At 49.6% G+C, this 25,568-nt stretch overlaps 1 protein-coding gene across 1 annotated transcript in view; it reads left to right on the forward strand.

Annotated features, from left to right (window-relative positions):
- Positions 1-24,941, forward strand: part of LOC133349741 (transmembrane protein 198-like) — a 38,527-nt gene extending 13,586 nt beyond the window's left edge. The window contains exons 2-6 of the mRNA XM_061563454.1: positions 10,357-10,552; positions 11,950-12,066; positions 16,477-17,055; positions 18,594-18,745; positions 19,112-24,941. Of these exons, the coding sequence (XP_061419438.1) occupies positions 10,498-10,552; positions 11,950-12,066; positions 16,477-17,055; positions 18,594-18,745; positions 19,112-19,255 (1,047 nt within the window). The 5' untranslated portion in view covers positions 10,357-10,497 and the 3' untranslated portion in view covers positions 19,256-24,941. The remainder of the gene's footprint in view (positions 1-10,356; positions 10,553-11,949; positions 12,067-16,476; positions 17,056-18,593; positions 18,746-19,111) is intronic.
- Positions 24,942-25,568: the final 627 nt, after the last annotated feature.

Consider the following 25,568-nt stretch of genomic DNA (forward strand, 5'->3'; position numbering starts at 1 on the left):
TCTGGGTTCGGTGTGCGCAAACAACTTCGCCTCTGCTCTGCCGCAGCAAACGCGCATGTGCTCAGGAAAACTAAATCATGGTTAAGATTTTTAGGGTTCATATTTAAGTAAAGACTTGGAGCCAAGATATTGTGCCTTGGCATGGTCACTGAGCCAGCCTGTTTCCACGAGACCAGGCCAACATAAGGAGGTCATTGCTTGAGCCGAGTGTTTGACAAAGCAAGTCGAGTTACAAATCTACTGGTGACTTTTTCGATTTAAAGCTTTCGTGACTGCAGGGATTCATCTTCTTGGTTCTTTCGGTAAAGTCACGTAGAAGGGAAATAATAAAATAATAATAATAAAAACATAGTAAAATACAATTCTCACGACGTTTCGGCCACAACGCAAGAGGACGGCTGCTTGCGTTGTGGCCGAAACGTCGTGAGAATTGTATTTTATTGTGTTTTATTTTTATTATTTTACTACTGGTGACTGTAGCCCGATCGGATGTAGAGACACTCTTCTTTAATCCAGCACCTTGGAAGCAGGGTCGGTGGATTGTATGATACTTTGATGAGACACCGAACTCTAGTGCAGGGAGGTGCCTATGGGAGGGGGAGGGGGGGCAGTACAGCAAGATGGTTTCCGACCTAACCGATAATCTTCTCGTGTGAGTGCATTTTCTCCAAGTGCTCCACTTCCCTCCCATGTGAACACTTTCGGTAGGGGTGCAGCTACACATCGATCCATCGATTAACAAGATAAATTGGCGGACAATACATCCCCTTTGTATACCCGTCTCTGCACGTAAAGAAAACTGGAAGTATTTCTGATACAACCCATCGGCCCAACGGCCTTCTGCAAGTGCAAACTTTCAGCAGCATTGATTCGGTAGAATCTAACTCTGGACAGGTTTCGACATACTTCTGTCTCATCAGTAGTCATGCTTCCTCAAGTTAAAGCTGATGAACTCCCAGACGTTTCAGGCAAGGACCCTCTTTTTTTTTACATGGGTCCATTTATCGATATCGATTCTCGAGAATGGTATCACGCGTGTCAGTAACAATATTCAGTGTTTGCAAATGGTGATGTTACATTTGGGTTAACGGAGTGAACAATATAATGCAAACGTGACGGGGAAAAACTAAAACTAGAAACAATATAAATGGGATGTTAAAAACGAGACACTTTATTTTAATCGAATTGCAGCCCTGGATCGTGACATTTCATTGATGACCTGATGACGGGCGCTTGTGTTGCGCCCGAAACGTTGTGATTTATTTTATACCTACGTGACTTGACCGAAAGAACCAAAGAGTATTTCATTGAATTGTTGAGGGGAGGGGCGATGAAGGGGGGCTGAATTGTTACTCTGCCGACATTAAGTTCAGAATATTCCAAGCATACTCTGCTGAAATTCAGTCAGGAATATGCCAACCATTGTAAGCCGGACTCTCCTGAAACAAGAAGGGCCTTGAGGCTTTGCTCCTGAGTAAATAGAGAAACATTGCAGGATGAATATGCACCACGCGCATGTATAAATCAGCACTAATTTACAAGCCACTTCTCCCTTGTGAAGGGGGCCTGTTGTCTGGATGGACTCTCTCATTGTTAAGTAAAGGACTTGATTGATTTATTGGCCGCAGAACTCGCCCGATTTCGCCCAACCCCTCTATAAAATATTCCGCAGGGCTAAGCACTCCTAATGGATGCGCAGGAGGCTGTGATTAATCACAGCATCACTTGACGGTGCATGCATCACGCTGTAACTGCGCTGCAGCACTGTGCCGTTTCGATCTTTAGTTTTAACTCACGGAGGCACGGAGCTCTTTCTGAAATGAAATGCCCCTTTTAGTCTGAGAGAGGGAGAGAGAGAGTGAGAGAGTGCGTGCTGAGCTGTCAGGTGTGGAAAATAGGACGTAGTCGTCTCTAAGCCTGAGCCGCAAGCGCTAACGTGGTTCTCACGGATGTCAGCTCGTCTGGCTTCGAGGCTGCATAAGTGCAAAGGCAAAGGCACCCCGTATAGCCTTAACCTTTGGGGCAAGTGCTGTTCGCAAGCACCTACGAAGCCCGGCGTGGCACACGAGAGGTGGTGGGTGACCCATCGCCGCGCCCGGCCGCCTGTGTCTCCCCAGTGGCGGTGTTTGCACACCACACTAGGTACTCATTTGAGGCTGAGTCGACCTAGGGGAGACCCAGGACCACTTAAAATCATCATCACCGTAGCGCAGCGCGCTAACCACTACGCTACCGCTCCTCACTCTCCCAATGACACCCACGGAAAGGCAAAGATCCCCGTATAGCCTCTGTAGACTGGTGGTGAAAGAGCTGTTGGTGAGCGCCGATTTCGGCTGGAGCTGTGCACGAGGGAGTGGTGTGGCCATCGCCATGGCCAGCCGCCGTTGTCGTCTTTGTGCCGATGATTACAGAGACCGCACAAGGTGCCATCCGAATCTGTTGTGGAAGGTCCAGAACAGGTTCGGATGGCACTCGCCACTCGCGTTCGTCTTGGCCGCCAATCGAACTCGGGTTTGGGATTGTAACGCGGTGAGTGTAAGCCACCACGCTGCCGCTACACATGGATGCGCGCGCTCATACGTGCACCCACACACACTCACGCGCACACACGTGTTACTGTCGACCAGATGTGCCCAACGGAAGTTTCTCAGACCCGACACCAGGCCATGGTTTCAGTCTGCAGAGGAAAGAGAAAATAAGAGACACAAAAAAACCCACAACCCACACAATAAAATAAATAAATTAGGGACGAAACGCGCACACATTCGGAGGAAACACCATCATGCTGATGCCGAAAAACGGAATTTCGTCTCCAAATGTTTTCCACGTGTTGCCGGCCGGCCAGCATGGAGGCCAGCGTTACTATGGGACACATTAAGGGGGGGGGGGGTCTATGTGGTGGTGATGATGACTGGGTGGGTGGTGGGGGGGTGCAGCAGCAGCAGAGGCACTGGGGTGTGGCGGACTGTGTGGGATGGCTGGGGGGGGGGGCTGGTTGCTGGAGGGGGGGTAGGTCTGTGGGAAGGGAGCAGTAGTTGCTAGAGGAAGGAAAGACTTTGAGGTGGTTAAGGGGTCAGAGCGGGAGGTCAGGGAATTGACGACAGGCCTGCGGGAAAGAGGGGGGGGGGGGGAAGAGGCCGGTGATAGTTTAGTGAGGCCTGCAGCTAATGTTACACTGGACTGGGTGCGTGTGATCTGTGTTTGTGTGTGTGTGCGTGATAGAATGTGTGCGCGTAGGGAACGATAGTGCAGTGGTTCGTGCACTGCTACCTACGGGCGACCAGCGTTCCATTCCACAGTGGTGAATATTTTAACTGATGTTGGGCTTCCCCCAAGATCGACTCCAGCCATAGCTGAGCACCTGGTGCGGTGTGTAAACATCAGCACTCGGGCAACAAAGACGGCCGGGCATGGTGCTGGCCACCCACCTCCCTTGTGTGCCGTAGCAGCTTTAATAGGTGCTCGCTAACAGCACTTGCCCTAACAGTCTGTTCAGGCTACACGGGGCAGGGAATATTTGTGTTATTGTGTGTGCGTGTCATGCATACAAGTGAAATGTACGCACATGCACACAAGCGGATGTGTGTATTTGGAATGAATCTCCAGGTTCGATTGCTGACAGTGATGCATACCAGCAGTGGCACTGGGTATGTGAACCCTACTTGCGAATCCCCGAGGTCAACTTGGCTTAAAATGATTTACCTGGTCAACATCTCGTTTATGCACGTGTAGTTTGTGTGGGGTGGATGCTTTGGTTTCTACCCGCTTGCAAAAATACCCGGCCGAGGAATTGGCCAAGCGTATCCCAAAGCGGCGAGCCTCCTTATCAATGTATGTTGGTGAGGCTTTCATACAAAACAAAACAAAACGGCCGAGTCGATGGTTTAATGTTTCTGGATGAGGTTTTAGAATGATTTTAATCTCATTGGAAATGATCCCTTTGTGTCCGCGCACTGCACTGGTTTACGCTATGGCCGCTGTGAAACCCAGCAACCTGAGAATCCGTTTCCAGCCACGACTAACATCAGTGGTGGAGTGGGTTTCTACACCAATTCTGAATGGTCCCCCTCCTCCCTCTTCACCAACCCCTGTCCTGAACGACCATTGGGGGAGGTATGGTCAAACAACCGACATGACTGCTGTGGGTTGAGGAGGCCTTCATCCAGCGGTGGATTGACGAAGGGCTGAAAATTGTCCGGTACATGCACAGTGAACCTCCTGGCTTGCGCTTTAACTCGATCCATGCAAGCAAGAGTGGATAAATGCAGATTACAGCGTGAATTTGCTGCTGTTTCTGGGATGCTCTCATACATGCTTGAGCACGGATAATTTGGATGAATTACATACCTCTGATAGACCACTTCTGGGTCCGTTATGGTTGGATCCAACCATACTAGGATGAATTTGTCATGACTTTCGGTTTACCCCTATTTTCTGTCCAAAAACGCATATAATAGGAAGAATGGATACACAGAGAATCGGACGGTCCATAGCCCCAATATGGGGCACAGTTAACAGGAAGAGTCAGCAAAATGGCAATGCAGTTCAGTGAAGTTTCATTGTGCCGCGTTCATCTTCACGTGGCCCGTGCGGGGTTACTGCATCGCCAATGCTGGAACCAAATTTGGCGGGGCCCAAGCGATGTCCCCGGTTGACCTCGGCGAAAAATAAATTCCAACGGGAACAAACTCGATCCTTTTGCCTGTAAAACGGTTGCATGCGGCTGAACGCGACCGCTGCCCCATGGCGGTGCGTGAAGGTTTCTCGGTGAAAGAAAACGTCACTTTTGGGTCAACACGATCAGTGTGACGTCTGAAACGCCGCGTAAAAAATATTTTTTCAATAATAAAAAAGGGAAAACAAATGGGGAACTGCCCAGGGTAAACAAGCCGCAACCCTCTCTCTCTGGTTAGGTCTTTCCAATTAAGTGAGAGCACACACACACGCACGCAACAAAAAACACATTGAAATAATGAAGAAAATGGCAGGGGCGGGGGAAATACCCCACATTATATTGGTATTTAAAAAAAACTGAGACTGCTTATTTGTACATTCGTGCCGTAGCTTTGGGAACGTTGGCTGAAAAACATCGTTATTTATGGAGGACTGATAATGTTGATAAGGAGAGTTTTAAACAGTGTTTTTTTTAAACTCCAGACAATCGTGGCGGTGAGCCACATGTGAATTACCGATAGCCACTCGGTCTCATCGCGCTAATTTTCAAGCCTCCGATCGTGGAAAAAAAATCGGCTCTCAGCTCTTCTACGGGATGGGCTTAGGCCGACAGTCTCGCCCCAGCAAAGGTTTCTGGGAAAGGTCAAGAGGTCTTGACTGCCATTTGACCCCGGGGCACAAGACCACAGGCAGAGAGGCGTGACTTCAGTCTCCAGCAGCCAGACAAGGTCACGCGACTCTCGGCACAGATTCTCACAGTCACCGTTTTTGCCTGCCCCATTTTTCGAATGGGAGTCGAGACGCAGACTGAAGTTTTCGTCAACGTGATGTTAATTAAAAGCGTGCGACTCGAATTACGGCACGTGTAGAAATACCCCATGCTCAATCTGTAACGATCCATCGATTGTAATCAATTATTTTTATGCGCACGGTACATTCATTGACTCGTGCGTGTAAGAGCAAATTATTATTTTACTTAATCGCGTTTTTTTCCCGAAGCAATTCGCACTAGCAACAGTAAACACACTGCCCGAAAAGTGTCGTTAATTACAGAGCCTGTTGTTGGAATTTCACAGATTTGGCCCTTTTAATAAATACAAGAGTGGTTGGGTATGGGAGGAGGAGGAGGAGGGGGCGGGAGAGTGAAGAGCTGTGGCATGTTGGCTCACAGGGATCTCATGCCATTAGCAAGGTGAGTTGTGTGTGTCCCAGGCTCACTGGAGTGGATTACTTGGAATTTACTAAATTGTATCAGACTCAAGAGGTGTGGTGATCTGAGTTGACCCCTGAGCAGGATTGTAACTCACCACCATTCAATTGTGAGTGAGGCACCCACAGTTTTGCTGTCACCTGACCACTTCACACTCTTATTTGTATATTACGTCAGGGAGATACGGAAGACTGCATGCTGGATGCTTGCACGTCCCATGATATAGCCACGCAATACCTATTCATATCACTATGTTGCCACCGGTACTAAAAATGCAGGGCCGTCATCTGTTAATAATTATTGATCCAACTTCTGAGTCGTGGTTGGTTTAAACTCACAGCTCAGTCGAGATTGCAAGCCTGGGACATGGATAAAAACCACCCTAAATCTCCGCCACACAGCACTTGCACTTGCACATAGACCTCCGCTTGCCAGATCGCCTTGGACTTGACTCAACAGACATCTGTGTGTGTGTGCGGGTACGGCGGAATTGTTCCGCCGATTTGACACCGTGTCGGTTTGCGTGCCGCCACCCCTACCTAACCCCCCCCATCCCCCTTACCGCACGTGACTACGGTGCTGCCCGGCTAACAGCCGTGCAGCAGAGCTGAGGACGGCCTTTCGACGTTAGAGAGCACGTGCGAAGCGATCGAGCTCGATGACGTGACAAGTCGGATGCCGGTGATATTAATCTGGTGCCATAATTGGTGTCCGCACTCTTCTCATGAGCACGAGGCTACCACGAAAACGCCACCGCTCCTTTTTCTCGGGCAACGTCTCCCGTCGAATGAATCGCATGTCGACCTTTGATCGCAAGCGTGAGGAGGAGGAGGAGGAACGGGGAAGAAGCCGGTTTAAACAGGGGTGCGCTTGGCAATGTCGCAAAAAAGCCGCCCCGGTTATAAATACACGGTGGCCGCTGTGTTTGTTTTCATCGGGAGGCTTGCTGGAGGGAACAAAAGGAGCCACTGAAGGACACTCCAGATGAAAACGGGCGTGCCTGCCCATCCCCGCTGCGACTTGTTGTCGGGAATGTCCCTGCTGCCCTCCTCCCCCTACAGTTTCTGCCCCCCCCCCCACCACCGTCCCCACCGCCCCCATCACATCAGTCCGAGCCCCAGTTTCTGGTCTGCAAGGTTTCGTCGCCAGGCTTGGGCCGTATAAGTTGTGGGGCATTTTGCTTGGGATGATAACCTTTTAATGCAATACAACAAAAAATACGGAGGGCATACGTGTGATAAAGCTTTGAATTGTATGGATTTAACAGAGTGTAGGGAGAAGTGCTGTTAGCGAGCACCTATGAAGGCCAGCATGGCACACAAGTGGGTGGGTGACTAGCACAGCACCCGGCCGTCTTTGTCTCCCTAGTGCCAATGTTTATATACCACACCAGTTACACATGAGGCTGAGTCGACCTAGGGGAGACCAGTTCAGATAATTGTCACTGGTGTTGGCCATGAGTGGGAATCGAATTATTTTATTATGTTTCATTTTTATTATTTTATTACTTCCCTTCTACGTGACTTTACCGAAAGAACCAAGAAGAGAAAAATCGATTCCTGTTGCCGGGTTCATAGCGCATCACGCTAACCGCTGCGCCACCACTCCCCACTGCAGTCCCAACACGCGTACAGGCACGGGGCTTGTAAATCCGATCTGCACACTCCGCGATGTTTTTGTCCAGGGAGGCGGCAGGTAACGCAGACGCAAACGCCTTGTTCTGCTCACGGGGTCGCGGAAGTGAGCTGGCTTTAATAGAGGCAAAACAGGAAACGGGCTTCAGTCACGCCGCGGAGTTTTTAATCTTTACCAGATGGAGGGGGGGCCCGGTGCCTGCACCCCCATTTACCCAAGTCGTCACCCGCTGGCACGTAGCGGTGATCTCAGCCTCTCGTTAACACGTGCGTGCCTTATTCTGTTGGCGTGCCGCCGGCCAGGGTAGCCTGGCGGTCAGCACACTCGCTCTAAAACTATGAACTAAACAATTTTTCTCATTTTACCGGTTAAGGCCTACTCAGCCATGTAGCTCTTTTTCCAGAAACGACCTGGCCATAACAAATGATAGCCAAATGAAGTGGCTTGTCACGTGGAAATTTATAGCAGCCAAATGCTCTTAAACGCATTTTTCTAAATGTGGAGGGAAAAACCGGGATGCCCCCAGAGAAAAAGCCACACAATCACGGGGAGAGAGACATGCAAACTCCAAATATACAGCAGCGTCAGGGTCGGGATCGAACCCTCGACCTCCTGTATACCAGGCGAGGTCATTAACATCTCGCCGCCCAACGCTTTTTGCCGCCAAGCCGATCGCTCGCGGGGTCGACAGTTTGATTCCTGCTCCTGCCGCGTTGTGCTCTCTGCGGCGAGGCAAACGTATGCCTGAGTGCCTGCAGTCGTGGATAGTGCATTGCACTATGTACCCGGCGGCTTGACTTCGATTCGCGTTAACGACCAAATCACAGTGCTGAATATTTGGTCGACTCGGCAGCCTTCAAAGAGTACCTGGTGCGTTGTATAAACGTCAGCACGGGGGGAGACAAAGGCGACCGTGCGTGGTGTTGGCCACCCGACCTCCTCGTGTGCCGTGCCGGCCTTAAAAGGTGCTCGCCAACAGCAGTTGCCCCAACAGCCTGTGTGTGCTATATATGGGGGTTCTTTATATTTGTCTGGCATTGTGGTTAGAGAGCTGGAAGGTTATGAGTTCATATCCTGCTGTGGTGGATGAAATGAGCAGTCTTTTGCAGGAATTCAACAGTTTCCGTTCTTTGAGAAGATTGAACTTCTACTGCTAGTTCAAGGCCATCGCAGGAAATGTTGCGTGCTATGGTTGTTATCACTGTAAAGCATGCTGTGGTGCAGTGATTCATGAATTCGCAAACAATATTATGCCTATGGTGTATGCGTTGAATCGTGCATGCGTGATACATTATTTACAATTTGTTCAAGTCGATATGCTAATTGTACGCTCGCGTTACGGTGAGCTATTGGAGTGAACAAAACTGTCAAAACCAGGCAGAAGCAATGGCAAACAGTACGAACTATTAAATTATTGAATTGAATCGTGAGCCTGAAGCGTGACGATTCATCGAATCTCTGGGGGAATGAACAATCACGTGGCCCAGCGGTAGAGCATTCCCCACTTGTTGCAGAGGATCCTGCCTCGAATCCAGTGGCCGTCCTGAATATTACTTTGGGTGTAAACTAAACTTAAAACGACTTATTTTTACCGGGTAAAACCCACGTAGCTATTGTCTTTTTGTTCAGAGGTAACCTGGCCACACAAGACAGCTCATTAATGTGGCGTATATCATCACGTGTGGGAATTTATAGCAGCAGCCAAATAATATTAATGCATATTCCTAAATGTAAACGGGGGATAAACAGGACCCGAATAAAAATCCACGCAATTACCACGGGGAGAGAGAGAGAACTCGCTAGCTTCAAATATACACCAGGCATCGTCAGGGTCGGGATCGAACCCATGCCCTCCTGCATACCAGGCGGAGGGAGGAAATACTACATGCCTTCTGCTTCACTCATAGGAGGACGTTAAAGATACTGTGACATCATTCACGAGAGTAGGGAATTGTGTGCTGACATCGGGGTCTATATTTGCTAAATTCTAAAATTACACCACAAATTACTCAATTGTGACGGTACATAGCAATTTTCTTCCACGACTGGCAGACTAATGCCCCAGGTCACTCGTGCGAATCAGACTATCCTGGTCTCTTGAGTTGACACCAAAATAAACTGAACTGAACTTAAATTATATACGCATGCTTTTACTATACAGCACTATTATTCTTTTGTGTGTGTGCTGCTGTAGTTATAGAGTTGGACTTTTAATTGGAAGGTTTATTTGTTCAAATTGTGGCCGGGAGTCGGCTCAACCCACAATCCCTGCCTGGGTGAAATTAATGAGTTCCATATTTTTGGATGTCAACAATGGTTGGTCTATTAGAGACTGGATGCCACCATAGGAATGTGGAATTTCCACCACCGGCTGATGGCTGTCCGCATTGATGGGCAAAGCCTTACTGCATTAATTTGAGAAGGGAGACAAAGACTTGGATGGATGATGAGGATAATGATGATGACTTAAGTATATGTTTGATAAAATGTCATGCCCATGAGCAGTGTTATTCTTAACACTTACCAACTGTTTTTTTCTTTCCATATTTTGTTGCTATTATCTGTCGTTGAAAATGTTTCAATAAAGTAGCCGTTTATTATCCAGATATATATACCGTTGCCTCCAGATGTCTCACCGTGTGTGGCGTCTGCGCTTATAAATATTGCACAACCCCTTTTTCAATATTCATCCGTAACCCTTGACCGGCGCTCTTGACAGATGGTGGTGAATGGTGCTCGCTGCTTCCTTCCAAGGTTGGGTGACGGCCGTGATTGTTGGAGCGAGCTGACCTATTGACCCTGCCTCTGTCTGTCTCTCTCTCCTCTCCCACTTGAAGGCCGAGTGATTTCTTTAGGAGGCGGGGGGAAGCCGTGCTACCGACCACAAAGGGGGGGGGGGCACCTCCTTGGCTCCCAGACCCCCCCTCCGGGGTCATCTCCTCCGTGACCTTCTCGTGACCCCCCTGGACCACCCCGCCATGACTCCTCGACCCTTCACCCCCGACCCCGTGTCCTCCTTCACTCCCGATGCTGGTGAGATGATTTCTATTCCCTGTCGCTAAAAAAGAAACGGCTTATATTCTTCCCCAGCGTCGGGCCGTGCCACGTGCTGGTCGGTATGCTGTCGGACGTTTTCTCCGCATGCCGGTTGTTTCTTCTTTGGGAGCTGAAAGTTCAAGGCCTGCCATCAGATGTCGTGCCGAACAACGCCACTGTACAGCACAAAAAACACATCGGAGACCTACGCAGCAGCACAGCCGCGAAAATCTACGCAGTCGCAACTCCCGTGTTGTAAATATGTAGCAAAATCCGCACATGTCAGGTCATCTGATGCGAGTTCTGAAGCTTCCGCCGTAAATATATATTTTTTAAGTGAAAGTGGAGTGCCCTACCGAATTGCGCCTTTATAAAGTTACCATTTTGGCGTATTGCAATGCAAGAGTGATGTCGCAGTGATGTCAGTAGTGCTCTAATGAAGGGTGAGACAATAAGTTAAAGTGTTTGTTATGAATTAAACTTAAAACTCACGTCCGGCAGCCAGAACACACAGCCTAGACACACGTCCAATAGATATGTTGTTATTTTTACTTGCTTGTCTCTTTATTTAATAACATTCCATCGAGTTGACAGGCGCAATTGACATATTGGCAGACAACCCCTTTGAGCCTGATTGATGAGCGTTATGTTTGGGTGCCGGGTGGATTATTACGCCGCAGGATCATGAGACGTGGTGGCGGCAGCTTGGGCAGGCCTTCTTCTGCTATTGCATCGAATTGACCAAGGCTGGTGATGATGATGATGATGGATCGTGCCATCTTGGTAGAGCTATTGGGGAAAAATAACACGGGCACAGAATGTCCTCCAGGCTTACACGACCTTCCACAAATGTGCGAATCAAACCAGAAATCTTTAACCTGTAGCCTTGGGTCTGTGGCCTTCACACTGCGACGCAGAGCGTGCTTTGCGTTTGTCCATTGAGCACTGATGGCAGTGAACTAAAACCAATCTAAGATGACTATACTATACAGGCGTGTGCCCCGAATGCGTGCACGTCTATTTAGACGAGCATCAAATTCGATTTTTGCACCCACAATGCATGCAATCGCGTCGTGCGCTGTCAAGAGTGTATAAGTTACGATTGATGCAAATGCCCTTATATACCAAGGTTAAGTTTAGGCTGATGGAGTGACCAAAATATGTACAAATAATAATTGTGACAAAATATGAAGCAATACAAATGTCCGTGTACTCCCGTGCATGCCCATGCCATGCGCGTGCTCATCTTCGTACTGGCGTACCCGCTCATCTGCTGTGCCCGTGTACGTGCCTGTATACCTGCTCGTGTGCGTGTCCGTGCGCGCGTGCCTGTGCGTTCGTGCCTGTGTGGTGGCCGTGTGAATGCCCATTCGCGCGCGCGCGTGTGCCCGCAGGTGTCGGGAACCCGGGGGCCAGTCGCTGCGATGACATGGCGGTGCGTACCTACGAGGTGGTGCCGGCGGCCATCGCCGCCACGTGCTGCCTCTTCGGCTTGATCTACTGCTTCTTTGGTGGGTGTCATCTCTCCTCCGGCCTCAGTTCTTACCTCCCACGCGTTTTCGCCGGCAGATCTTTGCCAGTGACCCGCTTTTGAATGGCGCGCCAGATCTCATTGGAACTCCGGAGCTGAGCGTGGGTTGAGCCTTTGTTGGAACGCACCTTCCGAATAGCGCGGTTGGCTACGGTAACGGGTGCGAAAGACGTTGAACGTTGCATACACTTGGGGGGGCGAACGCGCGTCAATGAGACGGGTGTTATCGGGTGCTTCGGGGCTGATGTGGTGGGCAGCAGAAAGCAGTGCATCACAATCATTCGACTGCGTCGTGTTCCCGTGTCTGTGCTCTTCCCTTTCACCAACCGTTACCCTAAGCGGGTAACCTGGTGCTGTAGGCTTGGGTTCTGCGAGGTGGCCAGGTGATGGTAGTACAGCACAGGATTATTGAATATATCTGCGTGGAGCTTTGAGTGTCAACGCCGGGTACTCTGGTTTCCTTACCCATGCTAGACATGCGTTAATGGAATTAGCCAAACATTCCAATCAATGCAGGACCTTCTTCAGAAAGAGTCCTGAGACTCTGTCAGGCTGCCGTGGGCATTATTGCCGGTACATGTGTTTGAGCGTTAACGGCAGAGGGGTGAGATGGATGACTGTGGATTGTGGGACTCATGTTTCTGGCACTGTATTTTTACACACGTGCTACATGCCCACGCAAATGTATTGTCCGAGAATAAATGTGTCAACACCCACGACAGGGGCATGGCCAGATTCCCACGTCTGTGACATTGCCCCAGTTAGTGTTGAGACGACTCGGTGCGGAAGAGTTTATATTTGACCTAACAGCTCGCAGTGCGATCAACGCTGATCTGTGTGCACCTGGTTAATCGTTGCATTCTCGTGATGGCTGCCGCGGTAATGCTGAAGAGATATGGGGGAAGAGACGGGGAGAGAAAATCGGAGAGGAGTGAATAAGTGGTGTGAGAGATCGAGACGGAGAGGAAATGTGACGAAAGTAGAAACAGAGAAAGACGCAAAAAAACGAGTAATAGAGAGAGGGGTGGGGGGGGGATTTGAACAGTCATGAAGAGAAACACGAATATGAACTTGAGAGAGGGAAGATAATGTGTGAAGTGGAGAGAGCGAGAGAGATGGGCAGAAGGATTATAAGAGACGGAGCGAGAGAATAAAAACGAGCGAACATATGAAACTCAAGAGCTACAATGATAAGAACGATGCGAAGATATGGAGCAAGAACGAGAAACGTGGAGCGCAATGGATTCCAGAGAGCGAGAGAAGCGGAGGCGGGACAGACCTAGACGAGAGAGGGGAATATTGAATCCACTACACAAACAAAGAGAAAGGCGGCCAATAGCAGCTCTGCACCTTTGGCCGATCTGTTGGCAAAGGAGATGCAGAGGCAGCCGCCCACGTGGATAATCGTGCATTAACAAGAGCCAGATCTGCATCTTAAGAGGCCTGGGCTGCACCCCCCAGCCCCCACCGTCCACGGCTCCCTGCCCCCACCCCCACCCGACTCTCCATCCCCCCCCCTTCCCTGCACAGACAGCGCCGCTGTGAAATCAAATGAGGCAAGTGCCACGTGTATGGCTCTGTTTTGGCTAGCGGTGAATTTAAGTGGCGTGTGACTCACCCGGCAAAGACGCATGCGCATGCACCCTGGTGTGTGTGTGTGTGTGCGTGTGCACACGCGTGCAGATGTGTGCCGAGACGCAGGTCACCCATGTACCGCCTTGGAGAATGTTGGGGTATAACGGTAATAATTTAGAGCTCGTAATAATTCATAATTAAGGTTTTTGGGCTGGATCGCGTAAATATAAATGTGTCGTGAACCCACCACCACCCGATACAGACAATTTGTGAGGTTTGTCACGTGTTAGGTTTTAATTCGGCACATCATCAGTGTGATGGCGAGTAAAAACCCACAACATTTAGGATTGAGTACGACGTTTTTTGTGTAAACGGGTCATCATTGCTCTGGTGCCTTAGCGATTGGTGCCTTAGCAATTGGTGCCTTAGCGATGCGTAAAAAAAAGCAAATGATAACATCTGACTTGCAGTGCGAAGAATTCAATCAATCGAAGCTCGTTGTCATTCCGCTGCCGGATGAGTGCCTCCCCCAAGCTGCGTCGTTCGTGGGGGTTGTTTGGTCATACTTCGCCACGCTGGTCAGTGCGGGTTGGTGAACGGGGGGGGGGGGGGGGGGGGGTTGAGGCCCAGGACCGGTTCAGATCTTACTCGCCGCTGAAGTTAACCACTTCTGGCAATCGAACTCAGCTGCGGGGCGCAGGGAGCTAATCACCGTGCTACCGCTCTGCCCCATAACTTATGTGAGTACAATGAACTCGGCTCTCATTTTTGGATGAGTGGACCTAGGGGAGGCCGAGATCAGATTCGGCTACCATCTTTGTCGGGTGTGTATCCACAAATTGGAACCACCTCATGACATATTGATTCATCCGTTAATATTGATTTCTTCGGCTCATGAGACACGTATTACATTCTCGCTATACGAATTTATATTTTAGCATTCGTATGTGATGAACGTCATGGATCTACGTCACCCCTGTAGCTACGAGAGGAAGTACACTCACTACAATGTAGAGAGAAAAAAAAATCCACATACACCACGAACATATGTCCTTCACTTGTAGACTACACACAAACACCCATGAAACAACAACAACAACAACCACCGTTGTCTATTTAGTGGCGGTGACGTCCTGAGATGCTTGTGCCAGGCTAGGTGCTCCTTGAGCACACATCTGACATGAGGTGTGAGCACGCGTGTACACACACACACGCAAACAGAAACAAATATATACAAATTTCCATCACCCACGTAGAACACAGTACACTTGTGTGTGCACTGAAGTTTACACATACTTGCAGGCACATGTGCTAAATTGGAAACAGATTATTTTCCCTTTTCCAAATAAAAAAAACCGACTGTATTTTCTCGAAATATTTCTTCAAGGGAAACCCTGCCAAGTCTGGGGGGTTTGCCTCGGTGTCCCGAAACCACAGTCAAATGAAACTTTACCCAGGACACGTATAAAATGAGAGCTTTAAGAAGGACAACACTTACCACAAACACGCGCTTGCAGCCTGACCAACTCAGCGCAGTTTTCGACGCCCCAGGCGTGTGGGCGTGTTGGTGGGTGGGTTCGCGGTGGTTAGCACTACACCGTGTTATGAAACGAACAATCGAGTTTGGTCCCGATCACTGCTCGTGGTCAACAAAAATTGGCATCCGCGAGGTTCATTCGGCCTAAACCACGTGACGCCTTGTGCCGAAAGAGTTGGGTGCGATTGAGGGAGCATGTGAACGTTTGTGCACGTTTGGGAGTGCTGCATTTTTGCCACGAGCGTGTAGGAGCGTAAATGACATTCATTCTTTCATCCAGGAGAGCCATACCGAGTCTCAACACTGTGTCAAGGGGCAGTCCTGCATCGGGATGTTGGGCCAATTCCATTTCAATGGCCTTGTTTTTTTTCACGTGTGAGATGAAACCAGAATACCTGGAGAAAACCCACGCATATGCGGATACATCTTACTAGTAACAATTATTTCAAGTTGCAACGCGCTGCGCAGGTGCGAGAAACTGGTGGTCAGGCGCCCAGAATTGCCCAAGCTTTGCGGTCCTCTGTATATTCAGGTGTAATCGGCCAATTAATGAGCATTTACAAGTCTGTACATTTGACACATACCTGGCCACCTCACCGCCCAGAGGGTCTGTGAGTTTCACCAATTTCTCCGTGATCTTTCACCCATCACCTCTGGAATGATAGGTCACAGGTGTGCGCTAGTGTGCCCCACTCACTTGCCATTCCATGGATTGACTCGGTCTAAATTGCTACAAGACCAAGTGCTGAGAGATTTGTGTTCTGCAGGGGGGGGAGTGAGAGCGTGCCAGGGAGTATGAGTGGCAGGGATTGTAATTGTGAGAATGTGCTGCTGATGAGAGCACTATAATGCACGTGTAAGTGTGCGCGGCAGCATACGAGGCTACGCAATAAAGCGAGTGAGTGCAAGTGTACGTGTGTGAGAGAGCTTCTTGGGGGAGCCTTGTAAATCTTGAGAGAGCAAGATTGTGCACACAGGTGGATGCCGGGAGTGTACACGTGTGTGGCGCGAGAGGGTGTGAATGCGCACAGTGGTGAACAAGAGTGCGCACGATGCTGGAGAGTCCTGGAGGGCATCGGCACGTGCGGGGAAGCACGCATGTGTGAATACGAGATCACGCGTGGAGGTTCAGGAGTTTAAAAGAACATTGGTCATCAGCGAGTCTGCACAACTACCATCCCGACCCGCTCGCAACCTCCTGCCCGTGTCCCCTCCAGCACTGTGACCCTCTGCCCGTCTCACCCAACCGTCTCTCCGTCTCCCCCCCCCCAACTCCAGGCTACCGCTGCTTCAAGGCGGTCATGTTCCTGACGGGGCTGCTCTTCGGCTCGCTCGTCATCTTCCTGCTCTGCCACAAGGAGCAGGTGTTCGAGGCGCGCCTGGGCCTGGAGGCGAGCGCCGGCGTGGCGGTCGCCATCGGCCTGCTGTGCGGCCTCGTGACGATGCTCCTCCGCTCCGTGGGCCTCTTCGTCACGGGCCTCACGCTGGGCCTGCTGCTCGCCTCGGCCGCCCTGGTCGTCGCCGAGCAGTTCGCCCACCCTCCGTCGGCCTGGGTGCCGGCGGGCGCCCTGCTGGGCGCGGGCGTCGTGTGCGCGCTGCTGGCGCTCCACTGGCAGAAGGCCGTCACGGTGGCGGCCACCTCGGCGCTGGGGGCGGCGGCGGTGACGGCGGCGGCGGACTACTTCGCGGAGGGCGGCGCGGCGCTGGCGTATGCGTACGAGCGGCTGCACGCAGCGCGCAGCGAGGCGCCGCCGTGCTGGTACAGCTGGGCCGTGATGGCGGCGTGGCCCGTGCTCGCCCTCCTGGGCGGCGTAGTGCAGTGGAGGCTCACGGCCGACGGCTACTCGCACAGCGAAGGTAACGCGGCGACGGGCGCCGGAGGCTCTCGGTCTGCGCGGCGCCGCGAGAGTTTGACGGTTTCCAGCCGCGGTTTAAAGCCCCCGTGCGCTGCCTTGCGTGCGTTGTGTGCATTCCGTCTGGCTGTCCATATGTAACGGAGGGTTCTCCGGTCAAGCCGCGTGTCGTTTGGCATGAATGTCCGACATTTCGCTCTATATCCCTGGAAGCTTTTACGGGAACCCAATTGTGAGCTCCCGGCGCACGCAGCGAAATGTACGGGTGCATGTGAGGGTTGTCAGAATTTGATGGTGAGGGTTGGGTGAAAGACTTCGAAATTGAGACTAAGAGTGCGGTGGTGAAGCTTGTGTGAGTGCATTTTCTCTTGAGTGGAGGGTGCATGCAGAGGACGCTCAGGATTGATCGCAGCATAATGGGCATGCAGCTTTGGCTAGAAAGTGCGCATGAAAGCACTTTGTTTGGCATATCGATGCACGTGTGAAGAGTGTTGAAAATTCGTTATGACGATACAGGAACCAATTTGGAAGTTCAGAATACAATTTAAAGGAGCATTTTCTTGAGTGAAAGTTCCCTTTCCGTATAGGTGTGTTGAGTGGAGCTCGTGTGCAGGGTGGTGGAGGGCAGATTACCGAGATGAGCAATGAGCCGCAACAAGGACTGGCGACCATGGAAAACACTCCGAGGGTCCAAATCTCATCTCAACAAAACGACCGAAATGCGTTGGCGATCGCCAGTGATGGGAAAACATTTGTCGTGTTATTGCCAAATATCGCCCAGAAAAAGAACATTCCCCGAGCCTGGAATTGACCCACACGGTCGGGTACTGCAAGAACAGACCTGGGAGCTGGCAGAAAGAAGGAAGCAATGACTTGCTGTGGTGGTGGCTGCCGCCTCTTGCTAAGGCGAAGTGTATACAAGCAAACTGTTTCTCTGTATAAATAGAACAACAACAAAATTAGGTCATCAGCCGATTAACTTTTCAGACCAATATTCTCAAGCAGTATTTGTGTGTGTAGCCAGGACAACTCTGAACTGGTTTTTGATTCTCTGGGTTCCTTCAGCATTGAAGATCGCCTATTATATAAATACTGCTGGGTTATGGGTTCCTATTTGCAAGAGCACTCCCATCCAAACAAATGAAATGGTAGAGCCCCTCTGTATCGAAGCAGGGCACAAGACAAAATTATAAATGGGTCCCCCAGAACTGTGCGCAGTCATCGTTGGCCTGGTTGAAACCATCGGCGTCCTTCGCACATGAGGTGGCTGGATTGCTCGCTCGCTAGGCTCGTCACGGCCAAAGTCAGCTCACCGAGTCAGCACTGCTTGGGTTCTGGGTGTGAATCCAGGCTACCGCATGAGATGAAATCTCCCCACCCGTTGTGTTTGGCGAGTTGAGTGGGGTCAGGTGTCCAGAGCACGGAGCGCCACTGTGAAATCTCGCACAGTAAAAAAAAAATGTGAACCTTGCTTTTGAATGGGATTTGATCCCAGTCACTCTAACGTCGCTCGTGCCGCGTGCCTTCTCTGTGCTGCCACAGTCATAATCAGGCACCACCGCAAGCGCGTGCCGCTGAAACGCATCAGGCAGCAGGACGCGCGGAAGCGAGTGCGCGGGGTAGCGCAGCCCGAGGCCACATACAGGCGCAAGCCCTGCTCCGTCAAGCGCATCGATGGAGATGTCCTCTCTCCGGTGAGGGCCGGGGTCACCCTGCACTCACTCACCCACCCTGCACTCCCCCACCCTGCACTCACTCACCCACCCTGCACTCACTCACCAGAAGCACATGTGAAAGCGCGCGATGCAGTGACCGTTTTTGTTCGATGGCTAGCCAGAAGCCGCTGCGAAGATGACCGGACTTCCCGTGATGGTTTGTGCTCCTTGACGAGATCAGCAAGGCATTGTGGTTCATTTGTGGCAAGCACTTGGTGTGTAGCCCTTGCTGCACCATCAGTCGTTATGAACATCGCACACAGAGTAACGATGTGCCTGTCTCTGGCCCCCTCCTCCTCCCTTCACCTCGTCACCCCCCCCCCCCCCCCCCACGTGTGATCGCAGAGCTACATCCGCAGCGTGCGCGATCGGCAGCACGGCACGTCGCTCAGCAGCCTCGCAGCGCCGCCCCACGCCGTCGTGGACGTCGAGTTCGACTCCGGCTCCATGGTGCCGCTCACGGCCGCAAACCGTGCCGTGCGAAAGTGACGCGGTGGCCGGGGTCCTTCTCCCGGTGGCTGCGCCGCCACCGTTGTTGCCACCGCTACGACGACCACTACTGCTCCTACTAAGGCCGCCACTACTGCCAGCCAGCCGTCACTGTTTTAAATTGCTAGCAACCGTTAATCGTCGCCGTCTTGTTAATCTTCACCAGCACTACCGCAACCGCACCACCGCCCCCGACACAATCACGTTGCCACTACCATTATCGCCACCGCCACCATCTCAATAATAACCGGTACTTTCGGAACCGTTACCATCATTATCACCGTACCACCACCACCGCTGTTCTCACGATAAATACCGCTTTCAGCACAACACCACCACCGTCATCATCACCACGCCGTCACTCCCACCACCACCACAATCTCCCACCAACGCTAACATTTTCGTAATTATCATGACTGCCATCACATTACACCACCATGCCGCCACCTTTGTCATCATTGATGCAACCACTCGCAGTACCACCGTCGCACTATTAACACCACTATAGATAGCATTCACCACCGCCATCATCGTCACCGTCATCTTTTGCAATAGGTATGGCGGTTTACATTTTGAAGATAATCAGTTGTTTGCAGTTAATGGAAGAATAATACAAAAAGTAATGAGATCAGCCACATAGTACAGGGGTTAGAGTTGACATGGTACCGATGGAACCAAAGGGGAAGGGACAAGGCAGCGTGTAGGAGTGAGCGTGGGTATTTGGGGTGGGGGGGGGGGGTAAGAGGCTGGGAGGGTTATGTTGAGGATGAGAGGTACGGGAGGGAGTCAGCAGAGCTTGCAGGGATGGGTCAGGATATTTTCCATTTTTATAGCTCCATGACGTAATTAATTTAGGCTATTATTTTGCACTTTTATCTGTTTTTCTTGCTTTGTTTTAACAAGATAAATGGCCCTTGACACATCCCTGGATCATAATATCCATGCTGAACTGTAAACAATCCTCCCCTTCCTTATATGTGGCTCGGTCTCACATCAAAACACAGCGGACACGGGGCTATTGTGAAATGGTGAAAAACACAGAAATGTATTGACCGCACAAGGCTCTTACAATTTTTACGTGGTTTTACCCAAGTAAACTATTTAGAGATCCTCGCCAAACCCTTATGGTCCGGTGTTCTTGTGACGCACATCCATGGCCAGTGCAGTGGGCTGAAGGCCAGTTTGGTGGCCCATGTATGGAGGAACGTGCCCAGTTCCTTAGTCAAACCACTGCTGGGCTAGGGCCTCTCCGTGCCTTTGCGTGCCGTGAGGGTTATTTGACCGTTCTTCACCACGCTCGTCAGTGTTGGGTTGGTGAAGGTGGCGAGCATTGAGTACAGCAACACATTCTGCTGCAGCGTCCTCTGCTGACCACCACTTAAGCACTTCCTCGCCGCCGTCTATGACGACCTGCCATGCGCAGTGCTTCACCCACCACCCCCAATCACTTTCCAGGCTCAAACCTGCTGAGATTCCCAGATTCGGCGAGGGTCTGGCGCAGTCCGGGTGATTTGGTCCCAGGCCATGCAGCGATGCGAGTCCCTGAGCTGCCGCTTGTAACAACGGCCACCGTGACGATGGCGAGATGCAGACCTGTGGGGTGATGAGGCCGGATCCTTTAATTGGCGGTACTGACCGCAGTTTTGATAAGCTATCCATGCTGAAGGGTTTTGAGAGTTCCCACCTTTGCATGGGTTTTCTCCAGGCACTCCAGTTTTGTACCACTTTACAAACGAAGGAATTGTACTGCGTGGGTTATTTTCGCGGTTGTGCCGTACTGTATAGCTGTACCTTTGGGGTTTGTTTTTCCTGATTGCACCGCGGCGTGTTGTTTGGCATGATGTCAGACGCTTCGCTCCACGTGCTGGCAGCTTCTTCACGAAGTGAATCTACGAATCTCCCACCGTGCAGAGTGAAATGTCGGGCATCGTGTCCCGGGCAGGGGGGGGGGCGACGCCTCACCGAAACAACCTCTGAGAACACGTTGCAGAGTCAACAAAGGAATTGGTCAGACATCCCACGCAGGGAGCCCTCCAGGAGAGGAAAAAAAAGAGGCCTAAGGACTCGGTGAAGTTTGCCAGAGCAAAGGGCGTCAAACTTTAACGTGCGATCATTTATTACGTCTTGTACAATGCCTTGCATATCGGGACGAGCGCGTCTGTTGGCATCACGGCAACAACATTTTACCAACGCCTCTTATATTTCACAGTCCACTTAGGGTTAGTGTTCATTTGTTACCCTCCTGTCTAATAAATTACTGGATAGAATTATGGAGGAAATAGTGTAAGTTATGCTATTTAATCTAAGAAGAAAATTTGCGTGCACAAGTGGCAGACTGCTGTGGACATTTGAAGATGATTCTTTTTTTGGACAAATGTTTTTTTTTCAATTGAGGTATTGCTACATTTTTAAAGACCATTTTCTACCTTTTGTGTTGTCGTTTGCCAAACCCACGATAGATTTTGGTTTACATTATAGAGTTGCAAATCATGACTAATCGTTAGGGGTATAATGGTACGTTGATTCCGATTGATTATTTCGCCCAAGATACAGATAAGGAATTTTCAGAGCAACAACCACTAATGTTTTCTGATTCGTATCGCGTGAATGTAATGAGATAATGTCACCCCCACCAGCCACTCGAGGCCGCTATATTCACCACGGTGTTAAAGTTTTACTTTATCTTGAATCAAATCAACACCCTTAATCGTGGTGATTAATTTAATCTTGAGGTTAATCGAATTGTTATACCCCTGTTAATAATTTTGTCGAATTAAGCTAAATTTGTAGTTGATGGGAATCAACAATTACACACTTAAATGGTACATGTATTTATAACTGTTTTAATGGTGTTTAACAAAGTGTGTTTTTTCTTGTAGTTAATATGGTTATCACGGCGATCCATGAACTGGTTGGTGCTCTGAGCCAAAATAACGCCACTCATTAGACACTGACGTGGCAAGTCTGCTAATTCAACTAACCTTTTGAATTCAACTTGTACTCGTAAGAAATAATAATTTCCGCTCTAGTTTATAGATGGAACAGTACACAAATTCGTTGAATAATATCGGTTGCTAAACTCGCCAAATACACACACGTACGATTGCAAGCGGTTGTTAAAGAATCAATTATTTACGATTGGTCACATGTCACCGCATGCCGTTGGTTGCAGCTGGCCCTGCCACGCACCGCAGTGTAATGATCGCGATGATTGTTGAATCGAATCGTTCCGAATTGCACCCTGAATCCTGACATCACATCACAGGGTTAGGGAGGGGACAGGGTGTGAAGGAGATTACATTTCCCCCCCCACACCCGTAACAGTTTACATTGCCATCCTAAGCTCGGAATTTTATATTTTTAAACGCTGAAATCAAGACTCGCATCTGACTTGCACGTTTTACAGTTGTTATTGTGGGGTTTTTTAATCACTTCAGAAGAAGTTTACGTAGGGGAACTCACTCTCGCCGTTATTTACCAATCAATCACACGGGGGGGGGGGGGGGAGGAAGCCACAATCCGGAATTGCGCGCTAAACATGCGGATTTTTTTTTAAATAATCGTTTGGGCATCACTGCCGTGGATTTGTAGAGCGAATTTGTAAAGCAAGTTTGTATCGAGTGATTTGAGTTGTTTTTTGAGTCACAGTTCCAGTTCACACAGATTAAGTGTCTTGTTTTAGGTTCGTCTGTGAGAGAGACAGTGGTGGCTTGCATCGTTGTAGGCCCAGATTTGTTTAACCACTTGTCCTGTGTTCCCCAGGATCGTCCTCTTGTTGAGGCAGCTACCCTGGTATCTCTTAAATTCTTAAGTCTTCCCGGGACATAGCAATTCCTAGTTTGTGTCAGTTGCATAATAATGCACCACTCACGGTCATGCATTTTATATGTAGTTCTCCCCTCTTGTGGTGCTGTGAGATGTTGCCATGAGAAGTAACCATTCTTTTTTTTTTTTACCTCGGAGGTGGCAACCCTGCTTTGTGGACGCTGCCTAATTGAGCTCGTTAGCACGCCATTATAACCATACAACATTATTCTGCTACATGAGCTCTAAAATATATGGGGGGGGGGGGTTCCACCTTCATACTTTTATAAATTACCTGTCTAAATCTTGTTTTGTTGTTATTTTAGTGACAAATTCTACAATGTAAATCCAGATTATCTTTGGTGGTTAAATGTGAAAAAAAATGAGTGGATTTTTTTGTAGCAAACGCTTTGCTCTCTGGGTAATTGCCCAGTTGCATGCCTTGCAATTGGGCAGTCACGTGAGCCAGGATGTGCCCTCGCAATGCAGTGTACCACATGCAGATTGGCTACGTATGGTGCGAAAGAGGTTCAACATACATTAAAACAAAGTGTTGTGTTAACTTATTTTAGGAAAATAAACCGTCTGTGTTGGCCTTGCCACTCTGGGTTAAATAATACAATATTTCCAGAATATACATTCGTGAAATTCTCTTGTTGCTGTTTTGCAATGAGCCAGTGCCTGCTTTGGTTGCTATCAACATGCTTTTGAGCAAAACCTGCCTCTTAAGAACAACAGACACATAAATCCTGTGTTCATCCTTACATGCATTATCTTGTGACCTTTATTAACAAACGTGTGTGTGCTGTTGTAATTACTGTATGTCAAGGTTGTTCCTAAATAATGCAAAAAAGGGGGTCGTCATTTGTGCGTGCGTTTCATAATCTGAAATGTGTCTTGTTTTTTTAGCTCGTCACTTCGGCTACATGCACAATTGTGCGCCACGACTGTAATCGCTGAGTTTAATTTAAAGCAGATGCTGCGCCTGTCGAGATTTAGCATTTTGAAGAAATGTCGTTTCTCGGCGCCCGCGTTTCCACATCTTGTGGACAAAGCCGCCCTTTACAAGTCGCCTCTTATTATTATAAGTCGATGTCAAGCTCCTACGAACATTACGATACACGTCTGTATACGCATTTGCATGTGGAAAGTGTGTTTCTGCCGTTATGCGCACCCTATTATCAAAAAGGCTGGTGACTGTAACTCGTGAAATGCCCGTTGAGAGATAATGACTCCCCCAAGACAAAATTATCTTCTAGCCTTACCAGACTGTTGGGGCAAGTGCTGTTAGCGGGCACCTATGAAAGCCTGTACGGCACACGAGGGGGTGGGTGGCCAGCACCCCAGCGGCAATGTTTACACATTGCACCAGTCACTCATTTGAAGCGACACAAACCTCTTCCCAAACGCCTCTTGCCTTTGGCCAACCCTTGGGGTGAGACCTCGGCAGCAACCCCCCCCCCCCCCCAACGTGACACTAACGTCTCGATCAGATTGGAAAATCTTTCCAATGTAAAGTCACCGTGGTGGTGGGGTCCCCCGTGACTGACGAACGGGACGGAGCTAATGCACGAATGCTTTCAGCCTTGGTTGGAGTGCGTTCAGGTGGTTGTGCGCTGCCTGAAACACACTCCCAGATGCAAATGCCGACGGCGTGTGTTGTAATGTTCGTAGGTTTAGCGTGTGGTTTAAAAAAAGCAATGTGTAAGGGATGTGGAAATGTTTAATGTTTACTATCAAAAAGGAACTGTTTGCATTCATAACGAAAAGAAAACAACTATGTAGGTGTAATTGTGCATTTGGAAACATTCAGTGTTTTATAACTGTATTTTATGATTAATACTGTAATAATTGTGTTTGAAATAATTTGTACATATGTTGATGGAAGGCGTTTAGTGTTACTTTTTGTGTGTGTGTGTTGGCCTGGAGGAGCGGTGGCACAGTGATTCGTGCACTGAGCCCGGCTACGCGAGTTCCAATTCCCACTGGCGACCAATGACCGCAGCAAATATTTGACCCCTAGGTCGACTCGGCCTTGAACGAGTACCTAGTGCGGTGTGTAACATCAGCACTGGGGAGACAAAGGCGGCCCGGGCGTGGTGTCGGCCAACCCATCTCATGTGCCGTTATGGCCTGCGTAGGAGCTCGCGAAGAGCAAACATTGGACAAGGCTTTACGGGGGAGCTTTGTCTTTGTAGCGGCCAGTGGGGAGTAGTGGTTGACGCACTGCGATCTGAACCCGGCAACCGGACGGAGGTCACTGCCTGGCCCACGACTGACATCAAACATGTTCTTGGTTCTTTCGGTAAAGTCACGTAGAAGGGAAACAAAATAATCTTACCTATAAAACAATACAATTCTCACTATGTTTCGACTGCAACACAAGCAATCATCATCAGGTGTGAAAAACAGCAAGAATATAAAAAAAGTGGCGGTGTTTGATTGCTTGTGTTGCAGTCGAAACGTCGTGAGAATTGTATTGTTTTATATTTTTATTATTTTATTGTTT

This window comes from Lethenteron reissneri, chromosome 31 (assembly GCF_015708825.2).
Source record: "Lethenteron reissneri isolate LAM-NWPU_2019-01 chromosome 31, ASM1570882v1, whole genome shotgun sequence".
NCBI lineage: Eukaryota > Metazoa > Chordata > Hyperoartia > Petromyzontiformes > Petromyzontidae > Lethenteron > Lethenteron reissneri.